The sequence below is a fragment of the Rissa tridactyla genome, chromosome 8 (assembly GCF_028500815.1).
Source record: "Rissa tridactyla isolate bRisTri1 chromosome 8, bRisTri1.patW.cur.20221130, whole genome shotgun sequence".
NCBI lineage: Eukaryota > Metazoa > Chordata > Aves > Charadriiformes > Laridae > Rissa > Rissa tridactyla.
In genome coordinates this window covers 29,025,471-29,045,470 of record NC_071473.1, presented here as the reverse complement: position 1 = coordinate 29,045,470, position 20,000 = coordinate 29,025,471, and the positions used below count along the sequence as shown (strand labels likewise).

Here is a 20,000-nt window from a genome sequence, read left to right as displayed (position 1 = left end):
ACTTACAGCAGTCACAGGAGCTCTGTCAAACCATCTTCTAGGCTACCTAGATCTTTTCCTTGGACTGCGCTGTGTAAAAGTTTCACACACACCACCATAATTAAACATCCTGAATAAAAATCTCATGTTTTTGGTACTGTTATATGCCATTCATGATCCTATTCTCCAATTCTCTTTCCCCCCAGCTTTCCCAGTGAGATCCATGCACTACGTATTTTTCATTATAGAACTCTCGTTCCAGAATTCTGTTTTAATTAAAATATGATTTTATCTACAATTATGAAGGAGCACTCAAATTAGACCATAACATTTTTTACTGCCTCCCCCCTCCTTTCCAAGAAATTCCACTCAGTGCAACTAGGTAACCTAGTTCCCTCCCTAGGCACAGATGCAAATAGATTAAAAAGTTTAAAAAGTTAAAGTATTTTGCAGGGATCGCTACTATGTAGCACTAAAATCACACTACTGTACACTCTGCAGAAACAGCCAGGAAGCTGCTTGAACCTAAAATTCTGTATTTCTTAGATTAAGCCTTTATATTTATACGACTGATTCCAAGATTAAAAAAACCTAATAAACCCCCAAACACTACAACAAATTAAAGCCTTCTGTTTCGTATCCAAGGAGAGAACAGACAATGTACTGTTCAACTTTCAGTTGTCTTCATTTAAGTGTGTTCTAAAAGTCTGGCTCTTTGACATAAGTTATACAGCCTTTTGATAGGGCTGTTTTACTTCAAGAAGAAATCACATATGCAGATCAAGCAACAGAATCACAGTATTAACCATCAGATAACAAAGTCACCTGGGACACAAAAGCATTTTAGTCACCCATTATAGATTCACGTGTTGAGGACAAACAATAGAAGAATAGATACCATATTTTCATCATAGCAACAATGTGTTGCTACTTGTGTCCTTCTTGACAAATATTTAGGTTGAAAGAACTGCTCTCAAATTTTTTTCCACTAGCATGCACGCAACAGAATTTGTGTATTATTGCCACAATCTTATATACCAAATAGATTGTGCAAAGTGCTATTGGTATTTGTATCCTGAGTAAACTTATGAGACATACCACCTTACTGTAGAATATAAAAGCCATGATGTTATATGCTGATATAAAAAACTAACTTTAATGGCAATAAATCATGCATGAACTTAAAATACAGGAAGGATTCTGGCTGTATCACACGAGAGGAATTTTTCCATTTGGCCTTCTGCCTCTACTTTCAGCTTCCTTTGGCATTATATCTAAATTCCCCATTATTCTTCTCTCTTTAGTAGAGAAGATTAAATTAAGCCCTTCTCAAAGCACTAAGACGACAGCATTCAACTTTTATTTTTTTCATTTTATACACAATCCATATAGAAGATAGACTATCTCCAAGCTTCTATCTATGCATTATGAGATCTGGTTTATAAAATGGCTGGCACAGCTGTATTTTTGGTAGTGCAGAAATGCAGTCCTCTTAAATGAAGGTCAACTGACAAGGTCTCGTTCCTCCAGTCCGGGGCCATTCTATTCAAAGATGAAGACAGGATAAGGGCCGTACAAAAACTCTAGAAGTTTTAGGATCTTCCTATTATGCTATGACTTTTATACAGTCTTCATCCATCGCTGCAGAAAAAATAACCCCCTGACTAATAAGCAGACTCAAAAGCATATTTTAAAATAGGTTTTGAAAGTTTTCAAATGGTTGCCCCTCTCTCTCTCTCCCCCCACTTCCCCTCCATGGGTATGTACACACACATACATACACAAATTCATCTTTAAGAACTTCCCACCGTGCATAAACGTCTAAGATGACAGACTATGCCAGTCAGCACAGACACGGGTGAGGTTCACGGCAACTACTATTTCTGCTACTCACATGTTAGCAAATATCAGTCATCCATATCCATAATGATCCCGCGGCTTTCACAGTTTATCTGAAGGAAATCTGCCTTAAGCAGCAAGACCTCTTCAGCTCTCCTTCAGCCCTCACATCTGTCCTGTTACTTCAAATAGTTGTTTTGCCTTTGAAAAGTCTACTGTCAGTGATAAAATATAAATAAGATTATTTTTTTTCCTACAGCAATCTGTTGCAAAGTAAGATCCCCTCACTGGAAAACTAGGCACTTAGGTGGCAGGAAATAAAACTGAGTAAGCCACTAAGAGCAGGCAATGTTTTGGAAGACAGTTAGGCTTCCAATGCCAAGAATGATCGTGATAAGAAAAGAAAAAACAAAACAAAACCAACACAACAAAGAGTAACAAAATTCCTCTGTTATGACACCCTGGAACTTTCTGTACATGCTTAGGAGGGCTTCAGCAGTCACAAACAGATTCAATTTCAGAGACTCATCCAGTAACTTCCTTGTCTTATTAATCTGGCAGTGCTCTACTTTTATGAGAAAAACAGCAAAACAAAATAGCAGCGTCACCTTTTGAGAAAGGGCAGCATAGTAATTTTACGTGTAGCTCAAAAGGCTGGTAATAAGTACAAAACCTCACACGTTTCTATTTATTCCTGTTCTTCTAAAAAGGCATTTTGAAAATGTATGAAAAAAACAACTATTCAAGAGCTTATGCCAGACTATATATTTCTTATTTTTCAGCTCCTACATTGACATATTCTTGGGTAAATGAATATATGCCTATTTTGAAGCAAGAGTAAAAACCCTTATCTTCTCAAACAGACATTTTTGTCACTAGCTAGTGCCCAGTTTGAAGAAAAACATCTGAAAATTAGATAAAAACAACGACAAGGCACTACCAGTATGAAAATTGTTGTAAAAAACCACCAACTTAGCCATCAGATCTCAATCAACTGGGATCAGATATTCTAGGTAGCACGGTTTCCATTCCACAAGACAGAGGTGCCTTACTTTTGGCAATTTCATGAGCTGAGGGACACTTCATAGAAACACAGCTAGTTTACTTCCCAGGCCAGCAGGGCTTCACAAGGAGCATCGCCACACAGCATGGAGCTGCTATTTATAAATCTCGCAAGCATCTCATGTATGCTGCAGCATTGTTTCAAGAACAAGCAAGCAATTCTACGCAGAGTCATCAGAGCTTATTAGCTCCGGCCACACGGGACCTGAACCGACTCCACCAGACCATTCAGAGTAGGCTGATGCATCTATTCCCTAATGGTCAACATTCCACAAGGCTTATTAGATTGTGTGCATTATCATGTGAATACACAGATCCAATTTTAATCTGGCGTTGGTCCCAACCAACCTGCTAGTGAGAGAAGTACAGGGATTCAAGAGACCTGCTCTAACTTTCCCAGCTGCATCCAGTGTTTCCCACATTACTGACATACCTCCTTGCCCATTCCCTTCCCTTCCCCCAGCACACCTCAAATAAGTGAAAGTTAATTACACATAACAAAAAACCCCTCCTCTTGTCATTAGGGAAACACAGTATAAGAGTACAGATACTGATGCATAGTTCCAGACAGCACTGTGTAGGGCCAACTGTAAAAAGAAAAAAAAAAAAAAGAAAATGGCAAAGAAAATATTTTTTCACAGCAAAGAACTCCATATCTCCCTATGAGGTGACCTAGATTCTCAAGAAAAAGGGGATTCCCTTTTCGTATTGTATCCAGGCCTCATTAAATTAAGAAGGAATTTTTATTCTATTTTATTGCTTTGCTGGCTTACCTAGATATGCAATAGGAAACAGCGAATGACTGTCATCTTTTTTGCGCTATTATGCTTCTTATTGACATTAATTGAATTACAGGGTTTTTTATATTTGGCAAAATAAGTAACTCCAAGGAATACAGTAAGATGGAGATCCAAAAGTGCGAGGCAGGGAAAGAAAAAAAGAGAGGGAAAAAAAAATATCAGGTTTGGTCTCCAAAAAGCTATTTCTTTTCTTCTGCAATGTAAACCGTAATACTTTGCACATGGGTAAAGCACAGGCATGCATTAACCAAAAATTACAGAAAAAGCATTTGTAGAAGTCTGAATGCTTAGTTATGCAAATCCTTGAAAAGAGAGTTAAAAGAATCTGCAACATGCAACCCTTCATCCAAGGTCATGAGATTTGTGGGGTTATTAAGAAGATGACAGGGTTTGGTTTTTTTGTGTGTTCTTAAGAGATTTTGTTGTGGGGTGTTTTTTTAGATGACAGATGCTCCCTATAAGTTTACTCTACTTTAGTAAAATGGATCAGCGATAGAAAGCTTTGCAGATGCTGATTAAGAGTTACAAGGATATATATTTTTCTGTATCTGTAATAGAGATATAATATTTAATTTTCAGCTGAATGTTATGAATTCAGCATTATTATATTAAATATATCCAGTATTTTTTTCTGTTAGACACACACTTCCCTACAGTATTGCGCTAATGATTTTTATTATTATGCCAAGATGGATGAGATGCAAGAGAGCTATCTCTGATTTCTTCTTGTTAGAAGCCACCAAGTTACAGAAAATAAAACATCTGGAATTTAAATTTGAAATATAGTTTACGATAGCAAAGAACAATAAAAATTCTCTAGTTCTGAACCAATATTCTCTATCAATTAACATAATACAAACTGAGCTTTAAGGATTTCCTCTAAATCATGTATTTAAGGACTAGGAGTCCTGGTGACTCTGACTCTACATTAGCAATTTACGTGAAAAATATCCTCAGGACCATGAAATTAATCTAGAAACTTACAGATTACAGAAGGCATTATGAACATTGTTATTCAGACAAAAAGCATGATTTCCACAGTATAGTTTCCTTTTCCTTAGAAGTCACTAAAGGGATGCTATCATTTAAGTTTAATGTGAATTTCTAAAGTGGAAAGAGAAAGTCTGCACGACAGACTGGCAACTAGGGGGATGCAAAGTCATTTTGTATAGTAACTTGATTTCTTTGTTCATGAGAAGCATATACAAATGAGTATTTACTTCCAAAGGATTTTTGCCACAAAAAAGAATTAACTTTGAAACAATTGGTTTGATGATATTAAGCACACTACATGATAAAACTCAGCACATATTAAAAAAAAATAATAAATCAGCTTTTCATTAATACACACTGACTGGAAACTACTTCAAGTTAAGGGAATCATTAACATGGAACAACATTAGGAAAAAAACAGATACATGATACTGGTTGGCCAAGCTGAAGTAGTTTTACCAAACTAGGTGGTGTGCAGGGTGTTTTGAGTAATTTTAGTTTCCCCAACAGGTCAAAGAAAGGGCGGTAGGGAACTGATCTTAAAAGGGAACTTATTCTCCATTTTCTAATCCAAGTTTTCTGTTGGATATCAAAAAATATTGCTTAGATCTATTAGAGATAGGACCTCTTGGATCACTGGAGAAAGGATTTTTCCACAGATTTTGTTTTTTTTGTTTGTTTGTTTTGGTGTTTTTGTTTTTTTTTTTTTTTTTTTTTTTTTGTTTAAGCACCTGTGCTTGAAGAAAAGGCTTCAGGCATTTAAGACACTCACTAAACCTTTGTTATTTCTGTTGTAAACCCTCTGTGTCCCACTGAATTAGCTGTAAATGAGGATACCTACAGGATGGAGCTGGAGGAATTAATGTTCTAAAGCTACTGAGGAAATGTGACAGATGGAAAGAGTAAATACAGGTCTCAACCCCAAGACACATGAAATTCTGACAGTTCTGAAAGTCCAGCTCTTCAATTTCACATTATTTAACATTAACTGAACATCTGCATCACCAATTTCAACTTCAAAACTAGGAATTTTTGAGGATGACAAAATGCCTCCAGATTCACATACAAATCATATATACAGGGGAAAAAAATTAGCCAACAGATGAACAGTTGGAGCTGCTAATCTCTTAATCAGCCTCCTCCCAAAAAAAATCTTTTAAAAATAAAAATTTACATAGCCCATCCATCAGTCCAAGGAAGACTTGCAAGGCAGGTGGTCTGCATCCTGGTGATGAACCTGATGGGCCAAGACTCCTCTAACCATTGGGATAAGTGCTGGATGCCTGAAGATAGCCTAAGGGAAAAGGGTCTTTCTGTGCCTGCTGCGGGAAGGAATTGGACAGAGAGAAGGGGTTGGAAGGTGATAACAGCTGGAACAACACATTTTTCCGCTTAGGCAGAAGAGCTGGTGGCCCATTAACTCCCACAGGATGCCACTTTCCTACTTAAAGAGATTTGATACCTAGTAGCAGTTCTTCCCCAAAGTCTCACTTTCCATAAGCATTTAAGTTTTCATTTAAAATTTTCATGCTAGGGCTGTGAGGGTGGGTGTTAGGGGTAACTTTGATCATATAATGCAGGCAGGTGGAATGAAACAAGTCATAAGGTAAGGGGAAAAACAAGAGACTATTTTCCACAGTTGTTCTTTAAACTGCCCGTGAACGTTTGGTGCTTCTGCCGCTTGGCCTTCCCTCCCCTGCTGTGCTGAATCAAAGCTTCATAAAGTCCCCACTCTTCGCAGAATGCAAAAGGAATACTTGTGACAGGCAGAAAATATTACTGCTGGCAGTGGATCGTCACTTCATCAGGGGAGAACCACGCAACCAAAAATACTGCACAATACAAATGAAATTATGTTGTCCATCCCCTGGAAAAAAATAATCTGCATTTAGCACTTGAGATCAGCAATAATTGGATGCAAAGCCTTGGGGAAGACATGAAAAATCAGAATACAGAAAAGAAGATGTGATAAAGCAAACAACACATTACTGAGGGAAGAAACGTGTCTGGACATCCAACTGCATCCAATATGCAAAATTTGCAGAAGGCAAAACCAGAACAGAAATAAAGTAGACTAAAACCATTTTTATTTTGTCTTTTCAAGTGACTTTTGAAGCACTTCAAACCTGTCTTCCTCATAGGAGGCTGTGGTAGGAGAATGGACTGAATCCCAGTTGGATACCTAGAATGTCAGTTTACTTAATAAAAAAATACAAGCGTCGGAATTATGAAACACCCCCTTGAAATATTTCCCAAGGCAGACAAAATAAGAAGCACCCTCCTGACTTGAAGAGATCATTCAGTCTTTTCTCCCTCTCACAACTTTGCAAAGTTAGGGGATGTGCTTATATTCCTTACTGAATGATACCCAATTATCAACTATCATTAGCAAACAAAAATATACACATTTCACAATAACTGGAAACCTTTTCTAGTGTTCTGTCACCATTTCAGAATGATCTATATCGCTGTATTTCTGTTTAAGACACTCAAAGATGAATGAAATCACTAAGTTTATGGCTTGGGTATGATTAGAATAGGGTGCAAAGTCCTGATCATTTATAAAAAAAAATGTAGCAGGTGTAAACTGGGTTCCTCAACTAGCTAAGCAATGGTGAAAATCTGCTAAGGAAAATAAGGCAGGCAATACTGACACTTGTGGTCATTTCTAGATTGCTGTTTTTCATAGAGTTAAAAACACACTTGTGATAGTTAAGAAACATGTAGAGATCACAAAGTAGCCAAGCAAATTACAAATATTCTACAGCCCTGTCCTCTTCACTCTAAATGACTAATAGCAGAAGAGCAGAATGGCCACTGGCCACGTACATAATAATTCGTAACAATGAAAATTGCAACTAAGCATTTATGACATTTTGTATTAACACATTTCCAGAATAAAGTTCAAAAGCAAATAACCAACCTTGAAAATGTTGCCACTAATCATTTTGAACTGTCAACTTGAGAGGTTTTCAACACATTACAGCTGAAATAATACCACATTTTACTATGATAAAACGGAATAATCTTTGCAAAGTATTCATGAAGTATCCAGAAAGCACGGTCCACATAGGAACATTCAGTTGACAGGTCAGCTATGATGTATGTGTTTAGTTTAACTTTCATGGGACTCGTGGCCACCAGGCAGAAAATTACCAAGCAATACACAACTGACTATCGCAACCACTCTGAATTGATTTGAGAAACTTCTGTTAATGCTGTCAAGAGAGAACTTTATTTAATGGCCCATCCTTAGGGTCTGATTTATTTTAAAACCAGTTAGACAAGATTCTACTGATAACCTCTAAAAACAACATGCAGGAAGTTTAAGTTTTTTGAAGAAAATATTCCAAACTTACACACATAAGTACACACTTGTACACATAAGTACATTTTGCATAGTTCACAGTTGCCATGTGCACAGGTTATTTTAAGTAGATGTCTTACTCCTTGCATCTGCTTCTAGCTTTGCAGAACTCTCTAAACCGTCAGGCTTTCCCTGGCCACACAGTAACTCTGTAGCGTTCCTTACACACACGCTGCACATCTTCACATCAGAGTAACTCCTTCTTAGTCTTAATAGATGGCAGCATTTCAAACACTAACGTTGCAGCTTCTAATTTAAGATGTAACCATAGTAACATTACAGAACATACTACTCCTTGGATCAAGAACAAGCAGTCCACTGACCCTTCACGGTGAGATTTAGCCGAAATAAAGCTCATTCCAACCTCCAGCCCAGCAAGATTACTCAAACGTCCAGGTCATATTTCCAGTACAAAGCAAGCTCTGCCCTCCTGAAACACCCAGAAACATACAGTATCATATAAAAATAGTAAAGAAAAAAATGCTATAAAAGAAAAGGAATATCTACCTGAAACTTCGACCCTCAAAACATGCATCAATCACAGCCAGATAGAAAGCTGCAGAAAAATACAAGCTTTTCCTTACTTTTTGTAAGATGAGCAAAGATCTGTTCATCCTTTAAAAGCAAAGAATAAGTGAATAAAAGAAATTGTTCATTAAGATTTAAGAATTCAGTATTCAATTTATTCATATAGCAAGACAACATGTTCTACACATATCAACAGGCAACGATTCTGCCTGAACTTTACCAGCTGCATACAAGTGATGTTGTCACATAATTAAAAGCCAAAGCTGATGTCTGTTCCCTTCTAAATTTACTTTAAAACAGATTCCATTTAGAAAAAATGGCCCTTGGGATTTTGGTATCTTTAATAATTAATAATGAGCATTTATGGAAAAACAAAACCAGCTCTGCCCACCCCAATATGTAAACACACTACATAAAACTTACAAACCTTAGGCGATACACTTCAGGTATAGTGAAGCAGTAGTGAACAAATTAAGTGGAAACACTATGGATTTTAATAACCATTCTGTTGAGATTTGGACTTGTTTCCCAAGTACAATGCTATGTGTCTTATCTGAAAATTCAAAAATCGGAGGCAAATTTACATGCTGATATTAAAAAACCCCATTACTTGCTTCTTTGTAAATTAACATGGGTAAATTAACTACATATATCACTTGATATCCTACTCATAGCTCAGAATGCAGCAAATTGACAATATTCCTAGTCAAACTCTGTCACATATTTCTGTACATACAGCAACAGATTATATAAAGTTCCGTATATTATATAGGGTAAGGATAAGAAAGCTTTACGTGTTTAAGTGGAAAATTGAGTAGCCTGAGCACGTATGCAACCTTTCAAAGGGCTGATTCTCAATTATTCATAAATTGTCCCAGAACAGTAATGGTGCTGGATACAGGTGTCTCCTCTCTCACTCCACCATCCCGCTGACACCCCCCCGCCCCTTTATTTAAATACAACATTTTTTAGAGTGTAGGAGATACAAGTCTCTATTGATATGCATGTTATATTTATAATTAATATTTAGGGAATATGCCCATGCTCCTAAAATGTCCACAGATAGGATCACAGGATTTATGGAAATTGTCATCAGGATAGGAAATGCATACATTAAAAACAAGACTAAATTAGCAGAGAAAGTTAGTGTACACAGATGATTTCATTAGGAGGATATAAATCTGATTATGTTTCTACTAAATTATCAGAATACGTACCTAGAATAGTAAACCACATTGACTGCCCGGGGAAGCCTTATTTGCCAGTAAAGGATGTACCTACCCCCAATCCTACTACTTGGAGATACCATATGATAGAGCAATTTATTTTCTTTATCCTTCAGCTATTTAAAAAAAACCAAAAAACCACACCACAAAAAAAAACCCTCACAACCACCAACAGTCTAAAGAACTAGTCATTAACTTTTCAAAATAGATTGGACACACAGAGTGGCTAATAAATACTTGGGTAAATATGCTGCTAGCTTCCTATTTTCTGAGCTATTGTGATATTTTATTTATAACATATATTAAATATAATAAGATGCTTCGGCATAGAAGGGTCAGTCATTAAAAGCACAGAAATGAAAGGAACACAAGTTTCATTAGGACCAGAAAGGCAAATTCTATAACACAGGTATGTCTGTAACAGACAAAAGACATTTCAGATCCATCAATAATTGAAATCAAGTGCCCCCAATTCTGCAATATCAGACTTCGACCTTTACCAAGGAAGAAAGCCATTAACAGCAGAAAGGCAGCTTAACAGCATGTGCTTATACATTAGTGTCGTCTAGTTTAATTGACTAACCTAAAATTACAATAGGCAGCTTTTATAGAGTAAGCATGTGTAAAGGAAGTATGAGCAAAGTACATTTTTATTTTTTCTTAGGCACGAAGGCAAAAAAGATTTACAGTCAAAGAGAGCCAAATGGGTTAAATCAAGCTTCGGTATTTAAATGCCTATAATTCCTTTGCACTGCAGAACAGCTTTTGGAATACGGGAATAGAATGTCTAGCATTAAAAATCCCCTGGAGAATCATAAGTTACAGTGTCAAGGAAAAGTGAAAACAGTTTGTAAAACCCCTCAATCACTCATTTAATAATCATACAATTTTTATACTATTCACCTATCATTATGCTTGAACTGACTATGTATCATTTATCAAATAGGAGCAAGAGCCTGTAAAGCTTTCTGGCTGCCTTTGCATTTAGTCAAAATGAATGCAAACAATCACGTGGGATTCAGCCAAGCAGTGACGTTAAATTCTGCTCTGTCAGAAGACAGCATCTGTCAAAGTCCACATTTAAACTGCTGCCTGCCTGTGCAGCAGCTGAAGAACTACGGAATGGATTTTATAGACCAGAATCCTCGGTTAAAGCAGCTCAAACCCATTTCTATTACTGCCTAGCAACAATGAAGGAATAGAGGGAAATCCTATTACTGAAGGCAAGCGAACCACTACGCGCTAGCACTCCCTGCTAACATTACCATTAGAAATATGGATACTGGGGAGAAGAGAACACAGCACTGCATTGTCCGACCAGGGAAACACCAGATGTAAAAGCTCCAGTACATCGTCCGTGAACGCCAGACCGCCCCCGATCTGAACAGAAACGAGAACTACTGTCCTTTTGTTTGAAGGATGAACAAAAAGCCCCGAGACAAGGACAACACTTATGAGCAAGGAAGGTAACACAGCAACGAGCAGACAGATGGACAGATTGGATACCGTGAAAAGCAATCGCAGGAAGCAGACTGTTGGGGGATGTGCGCATGTTCGATAGCATCTTTTTTGCTGAAGTGATGGCGTGCCAAAACTATTTTCTGTGGATATAATCCTCGCACCATAAATGGCCTGACCAAGGAAGGTATGTCAAATCCTTGTGTGTGATATTCATTTGATTTGTCTGTTACCTTTTCAGCCATTACAGATAACGATCGTTCCTAATTTGCAGAGCCCTGAGATAACATGTCTCTGAACAGGGAGAAAGAATTCCACCAGCAGGTTTTCCTCTCCCACAGCACAATGTCACTGCCTTACACTTACTAAATGCATTTGCTTTCAGTCTGCACAAGGCTGGTGTAGCTGGAGAGGAGGGATTAAAGGGATAATGTTGCTACTGTAATGATTGCTTTTAACTGAGAAATTAAAAACCCAAGCCCCTCTAATATAGAAAAACCAGCTAGAAATCCTCTCAAACTAGGTCAGAATTAATCCTTATCTGAAGTAATCTTAAAGCACCGGTAAAATGGACATGATGTGACACACTGAGAGCACTGAACCATCAAAACAGACCACACGGTCAAATTACGCTATCTTAAAAGTACCTTCAGACCTTTTTACACTTGCATTTTCCCCCCACAACATAAGCAAAATGTCATCAGGCGAATACCAGCCAAGCATATACTGGGAGCGTGCAAAAGATTGGACATGATTTAAACTATCAGCAGTGCAATCAGGCACCACATTTTACAAGTAACATCAGGCTCCCCTGACATCCCAAAAGGAAACCTTCAAACAATATACACTCAAAATGGTGAGCATGTAACTTATCTCGTGCCATCATTACAATTTTTGTTTAATATGAAAACACTGACTGTTTAACTTTGATTGTAAAACGACATTCCATCTAATTGCCATTCATTTCTATTTATTGCTGAAATTTAAGTACTTCATCACTAGTGGCAAACAAACAAGATGAATATTTACAGTACAAATTTAAGACCTAAATCTATAGCAATTTAATACACCACAGAAAGAAAGTGCTTATCTGCAGAATCTACCAGTAAGCTATAATAAATCATTAAATGTCAATATAAATGTGCTTTCTTTGCCCAAGGCAATGCTAACACGCAATAAAGCAACTGCAACTGCAAAGAGTTAACAAACCTAAGGACGCAGCATACAACAGTCACTGGTTTCAGACCACTTTTAAGACATTTAGAAGGTAAAGTCTCCTTCCAGAACTTTTAAAACAAAAAATTCTACCCTTGGGCAATACTCTTGGAGAAGCATGCCTAGCTAGCGCTGTGACTTTCATATCTGACATTTAAAAACCTGCACATCAAACCTCATCCCAAGCAGTGTTTTGTGCAAAAGATTAACGCAGTTTGTAAGGGAGCTCAGGCACTTTAGGTGAGGCCTAATATGCAACCGCTGCTGCTGTTTATCAGAATACAGACTCGGGCTGCCTTCTGAACTCTTCCCTCTAATTAAAGAGTTTGCCCACACAGCTAATCAAAATATGAAAATCCAGGACGTATGAATAGGAAGTCGAATGCTTCAATTTGTAAAGCTATAATTATAGAGCAGAACTGAAAGTACAAGGAACCAAAACACCAGCAGAGCACAGACCACAAATAAAAATTCAAGAGGCATTCACAGTTTATATATTTGGCATTTGATAATGCATCAGTGACTGCACAGTCAAGTGCCAAAAAATGAAGCAGAAATACTATAAATCATATCTTCAAAATACAGAGCTACATGCAACAACACACTTTCAGAGGACAAGGTGATTGTATAGAGACCTCTTGCTATACTTAGGGGTTTTTATCTGCTGCCAATGGTTGGTACCTGTTCACAAGCTTCTGTGAAATGAAATTTTAAGTATTTGGACAAAAGCATAGCACTCTAACCCTAATTAAAAAGTGAGAGAAAAACAGTATTCTTATGACACTATTTGATGTTGCTTTAATACATATTGATAGCTGCTTACATTACTTTTAAACAATGCATTCTAGCATATAGTATTTTTTTAAAGGAGCAATTGCTATCGCCGTATTTCAAATGCTTAATACCCGCTGTATATTTTGAAATGCTTTACACCTGAATTACAAAGAAAAAGAGACTTGTTTTTTGAAGTCAACAGTTTTATGAAGCTGTGAAACAGATGTGGGTCCTTCCCCTATCCATACAATGCCTTTTTAAAGGGCAAACAGAGATCGAAGATTTTCTAGGAAACTCCCACCTTAAAGAAAAACCAAGGAAATACGTTGGAAATTACTCTAAGTCACTTATGACTCCAGTTCCATCCCTCACTGTAAAACTTATTTTAATGTGCACAATGTGAGCAGCCTTAAAGAAAAAAAAAAAAAAAAAAAGGTTTCAGCCATTACAACTGCCTTTTCTGGGACACTTTCTCAGTGTATCATGCAAAAACAGCACCTGAAACAGTTTTCAGTTTACACAAATATTTACATAAGATTCTCACTTTCACCTATTACCATATGAAAATAGGTGCACAACAAAACACTACCTCAGTTAAAAAATAAACGCAGATTAATAGTGCAGTGCAGATTTGCTGAAGTATTTGCATCTAATAACTGCAGTTTTAGAAGTGGAACAATTCGCTGTGACAAAATTAATCTGAATTCTACTATTCCTACTACTCCACATTCGTGAAATACTGGTTTTGACTTTCTTCCTGAACTGCGTACACATGCAATGGAATGATAATTAATCAAATATTCCCACTGTTGCCCTCCAAACTGGTATCAAACAATTAATTTCCCTGAGATCTAGGGTGACATTTATGTTTGCTTATGCAGAGATATTCTTCCCAAATAGCTGACTGTTCATTTAAAACTCACTGCACACTGCAAAGAAACTAAAAATTATTAGTTCTGAAGGCAGGCTTTTAGTTTCTAAGCAGGCAAAAGCAGGTGCAAGCAGTCAGATAAGCATAAGTCTTCTACATTGGGGGCTTATTTTCTTTTACTTAAGGATAATGTCTGAATTAAAGCTGCATAAAAAGAGTAGTGTGGAATTTAGTAGTGTGTTAATTCTCAGGCTACATACTTTAGACACACGTGTTTAACAGCTGTAGACTGGAAAAATAATTTTTATAAAGATAGCTCAGTCTTCAGTAAGTGGCATCATTCCCAAGCAGTTTAAAAAAAAAAAAAATAAAAATCAGAAATACTTTCAGGGAGCTTGAGAACAAAATTTATGAAGGCTGTGTAACAGCAGAACGACAGAAAAGAGCTTAATAGGTCACAAGGTAAATATTTTGCTATTTCAGAAAGAGAACGGAGGAGCCGTGTCGCCTCTTAAGATACGTGTAGGTTGTTGCAAGGCACAGTTACAATCCCCGCTTACTTGCTCCTCCTAGCGGCGGCCAGCAAGAGAGACAACTCCGACTCGGCGCAATACCGCTTCCCCCTTGCTTCCAAATCTTGTGCATGAGGCCCCTTCCGCACACCCGTTATTTTGTTTATACATAAACTGACATACAGTAATTAAAATAAAGCCCAGTTATGCGTCTCTCCCTACCCTTTTGAAATACAAATTTTCCTTTGCAAATTGAATGTTGTCACACACATACGATTTAATGATATATTATTCAACTGCCATCTCATCTTAAATTACTTCCTTACAATGTAAAATCCTGTAATTTCCCATATAACATGTCACTTAGTTTTTAAATGCAGAAATTAATCCAAATATTGGTTTTAGAAGATAGTCAAGGAATTAATAAATTATACATTTATATTAGAAATAGCATTTTCTATGGACTCTTGTTCAAGTGTCATCCTTTCTCCTAGACAAAACCCTAGGGCTCGGAAATAAATTAGAGCAAATTGAAAATCACAAACGAATTGCTACTGTGCAGTGAAAGGTTCATTTACGAGATGATATGATCAGCTTTTAATATGCAGCATCATGAAGCTGCCATATTGACTCTGCTCTTGAATATGAAAAAAATTTAAGAGAAAATGAAGCACAGACTACTTTGGCACCTTTTCCTACAGTTACAGCTGCTGGTAACAATACTTGGAATTTCTGTACGATACCAGAATTATAGTAGTTACATATAAATTTTTAAAGAAAAAACCAAAAATCATGTTCCTCAGATAGTCTGCCAGTAACTTAGTGCTGTACAATTTTCCTTCCAGTAGATATGAATGTTCACCTAAGATCTCTGCCTACTAAAAAAATCAACAGCTTAATTCTACATCAACTGCATATGAGCCTGGCACAACAGTCAAGCGTCCCATTCAATATTTTCCTTCAATGTGGAGTAGAAGGTTAAAGGTGCCTGAAAGGTGACCGAAAATGCGTTCCCATCCGAGGGCTGTGCAGTGAGGTTACTGGACCCTGAAAATTAATTTTGACAGGTGCATCTTCTCATTGACTTTCTGAACACAGTCGGGGCCGGTGGAAACACGCCAAGCAGTGTACTGTGACTAACACAACTCTGCCATAATCAACCTTGCGCCGTCTGTCCCACCACCAATACATGACCATTTTACAAAAAAGGTTTTTAAACTGTGAGCCGTACTAGCCTCTGCACGTCAAATCAATTTTAATTAATGCCAATAAACCTTCCATCTGGTATCAAGGCCTTTTCATTCAGTCCTTCTCAAACACTGTACAAGGATTTCACAGTCGGGATACATGAAGCTATTTATGTCTACTTCACAATTTTTCCTGCTAACATGATTAATTTATTATTTTTTCTTTTTATCTTTGGTACCCAGGATGTTTGTCAAAACTTTTACCATGAAAAAAGCATTCTTAAAAGCTAACAAACCAAGTCAACTTTAATCATAAAACAAGGTTGTTTTTTAGCATGAAAAAAAAAAATTATCAAACTTTGTTCATATTAACATGGGCTGGATTTTTCAAAAAAAAAAAAAAAACCAAAAAAACAAAACCTGAAGTCAATTTTATGTTTACATCTACTTTCTCATTGTAACCTTTTATATTATAAGCATGTAAAATTAAAGATTTCTGATTTTCTTTTTCTAAATCTTTGCAGAGTGAGCCATTTGGAGACAATTACTCGACATGAACAAAAGAAAATGAATACCAAAGAATAGCAGCAGATTCAAAAAAGATCAAAAAAGCATTTTGCTTGGCCATTGTCTCATACCCCCATCATTGGATTCTTACAACATGCTTCAGTGGAGAAGACGACACTGCTGCTTTGCAAAGATGACCTGGAATACCAAAAGGTCTCTGTTTCGCACCCATCTCATTGGCCTGGTCTCTCTCGTATTTCTTTTTGCTATGTTTCTGTTCTTCAATCATCACGACTGGCTGCCAGGCAGGGCTGGATTCAAAGAAAATCCCATGGCTTATACTATACGAGGATTTAGATCCACAAAAAGTGAGACAAACCACAGCTCTCTAAGGAACACATGGAAAGACACCGTACCTCAGACGCTCAGGCCTCTAACAGTCACCAACTCCAACAACACGGATCTGTCACCACAAGGAGTAACTGGTTTGGAAAATACACTCAGTGCCAATGGAAGTATTTACAATGAGAAAGGTACTGGACATCCAGCTTCGTATCATTTCAAATACATCATCAACGAGCCTGAGAAATGCCAGGAGAAGACCCCTTTTCTAATACTGCTCATAGCTGCAGAGCCGGGCCAGGTGGAAGCTAGACAAGCTATTCGACAAACCTGGGGTAATGAAAGCCTGACACCTGGCATCCAAATTGTTCGTATTTTTTTGCTGGGGTTAAGCATCAAGATAAATGGATACCTTCAGCGTACCATACTAGAGGAAAGCAGGCAGTACCATGACATCATTCAACAAGAATACTTAGACACCTACTATAATTTAACCATTAAAACTCTGATGGGAATGAACTGGGTTGCATCTTACTGTCCACATGTTCCATACGTTATGAAAACTGACAGTGATATGTTTGTCAATACTGAGTACTTAATACACAAGCTTCTGAAACCAGAACTTCCTCCGAGGCACAAGTATTTTACAGGTTATTTAATGAGAGGTTATGCACCTAATAGGAACAAGGATAGCAAGTGGTACATGCCACCTGATTTGTATCCAAGTGAACGTTACCCTGTATTCTGCTCTGGAACCGGTTATGTTTTTTCTGGAGATTTAGCAGAAAAAATATTTAAAGTCTCCCTAAGCATCAGACGTTTACATTTAGAGGATGTGTATGTGGGGATCTGTCTTGCCAAGCTACGAATTGACCCTATGCCTCCACCCAATGAGTTTGTCTTCAATCACTGGCGAGTTTCTTACTCCAGCTGTAAATATAGCCACCTAATTACCTCCCATCAGTTCCAACCTAGTGAACTGATCAAATACTGGAACCACTTACAACAAAATAAGCACAATGCCTGTGCCAATGCAGCGAAAGAAAAAGCAGGCAGGTATCGCCATCGTAAACTGCACTAGAAGGACAACGCTCCCTCTGCCAGACGTACTCCATGTGCAATTTGTAAATACCGCTGAACGCATGTACAGTGAAAACGGATGAGCTTAATGGGACAGCCTTTAGTTGATCCCCATCACATAGTGGAGTCTGAAAATTATTTTTTTAAGTTAAAAAAGTATAGCTCTCGATAACACGAATATTGTGAAACTATAACCAAAAGGTTTTCCCAGCAAATTTGAGGAAAAAAGAAGGTGGTATATAAGGATTTTTGTGTTAATGTGCAATAATAAGCATGCACACTTTGGTGGTACAATTGCTGATTTATGTGCCAATAAAATATAATTGAGCATATTTTCCACACTAAAACTTTGTTTTAAAGATGCATTCATAGCTCTAGTTCTCTCCAATGTAATGATTTCTTGTTATCTAGAATTGCTATAAAATGAAAAATGAGAAACTAAGGAAATGCACAAAGGGCAGATCAGTTTTACCTTCAAATACCACATTAAAGTTACACGCTTCATTAAGGTCCAACACATTTACCAATGTCACTTTTAGTAAGATGCTACCAGTTCACCCTAAAACACTAAGTACTCTCTTAAAGTAGGTCCAGTTTTGGGAAGGTTGCTTATTTTGGTTAGGAAGGAGGGATAAACGAAATCAAAGTTCAGAAGATTGCTGCTTTGTACATCACTTTTGGAAATGCAAGTGATGTTCTAGATTCAACTGTGGATTCAACTAGATTCTCCTCAAAATGCCAACTAAGTTACTTCACTCTCTAGAAGTCATAGGGCGAGCTCCTAAAATCTGGTGCCAAGTAACATTCATCTTGGCATCTTTAATAGCAGATTCAATTAATTTGTGTAATTTCCTCATGTAACTTCAAGATAACTTAAAGGCTGATCAGAAATGCAAAATGGAACTTCAAGTCTTTCACTGTAGTCTCAAAAATGTCCCATTTTGTGGAAAGAGGGAGAAAACCAACCAAATCTTTGTTGATTTTGCTCTTTCCTGCCTGCCAAAAAGAAAAAGGATCAGTCAAGTGAAAAATAGGTCTGCTGGAGAAAACTAAGCCACACACCTTACTTTATAGGTGGGGAAAACTAGGTCATGGTAAATTGAGAGTTCCAGATAGCAATATGGGCAAGAACAAAATCTACGCATTTTTAGAAATTAAAGCCACAACACGTACCACTGAAAATAAGTTGTGAGAAGTAGGTTAACCCTATTTACAGGTTTCCACTTTTTTAACAAACAGAACTTTTAAAGTTTATTTTCCAACAAAGTTGCAGCAGAGTTGTATCAGATTCAGGTTATTACTGTTTGTCACAGTGCCAGGGTAAGCAATACCCACCTCTCATTTAGCACCAAATGATGGAACTGTGATTAGTTTTCTGTTTGACTGGGACTTTTTAATTGGATAAAATACAAATATTTGATGTACTTTTATTATTTAATAAAATTGATTATATTTATGGTCTTCAGACTTCACTTTTTATGGGAAAGCTGCTCAGGAAGAAATAAATTTCTAGCTTTAACATTACCCTTAGCATAACTTTTTTTAGTGTTCCCAACTTCTTAAAGCCTAGTTTTCATACCATGCACAATACAGAGATCACAGCAGGTTTTTTTTCTTCATCATGAAAAGACAAATCATATTATTGAGGACTCTCAGCAGCCCTAAGACTGGCTGTATCCAGGATCTTACACGCATGAACAGACTGTATCACACTGGACTAGGAGCTTTTATTGAAGATGAGAATTTGCTTGTCACCATTTATTTTTTTTTTTTTGATCCTCCACTATTTTTGTCATCTGCTGTATTTGAAATATGATAATAACACTTTTGTGCATTTTTCAAAATACCTCAAATTGTAGAAATGTCCGTTTCTGGGGAAAGTAAGTGTGTGTAAAAATAACACCTCTCTACAGAACAGATTGCTCCAACTAGATTGAAAGTGCATCTACCTAGTTTTGGTGATGGCTATTGGCGTTCATATAACAGAGATGCAAGCTGCATTAGAAAAAGTCTTTGGGAGTGTTCTTTCAACACGCATTTGTAGTTTTCTTCACACTCCATCTGCCTGCTTCCTTCCAGGCCCCAGTTAATATCCCAGCTGAAAGCCACCTGGCTTAAGTTAACTATATGCAAGCTTTACACAACAGTGCAAGTTTTAGACAACCAGAGTAAGTGTTGAAAGCCAGCTACTCTCAAGGGTATTTGGTTCTGGAAGATGTACGATCCCATAAATAGCCTCTCCTCAAGTAATGCTGGCCAA

At 37.2% G+C, this 20,000-nt stretch overlaps 2 protein-coding genes across 2 annotated transcripts in view; one reads left to right on the top strand and one right to left on the bottom strand.

Annotated features, from left to right (window-relative positions):
- CDC73 (cell division cycle 73) overlaps nt 1–20,000 on the bottom strand; it is a 109,667-nt gene that overhangs the window by 32,026 nt on the left and 57,641 nt on the right. The window lies entirely within an intron of this gene.
- On the top strand, nt 10,881–19,124 carry B3GALT2 (beta-1,3-galactosyltransferase 2). The gene is made up of 2 exons (XM_054210501.1): nt 10,881–11,439; nt 16,336–19,124. The coding sequence occupies exon 2, from the start codon at nt 16,473–16,475 to the stop codon at nt 17,739–17,741; it is 1,269 nt and encodes a 422-aa protein (XP_054066476.1). The 5' UTR covers nt 10,881–11,439; nt 16,336–16,472; the 3' UTR covers nt 17,742–19,124.

Coding starts and splice junctions, on each gene's coding strand:
- B3GALT2 (XM_054210501.1), top strand. CDS start 16,473: ATGCTTCAGTGGAGAAGACGACACTGCTGCTTTGCAAAGATGACCTGG.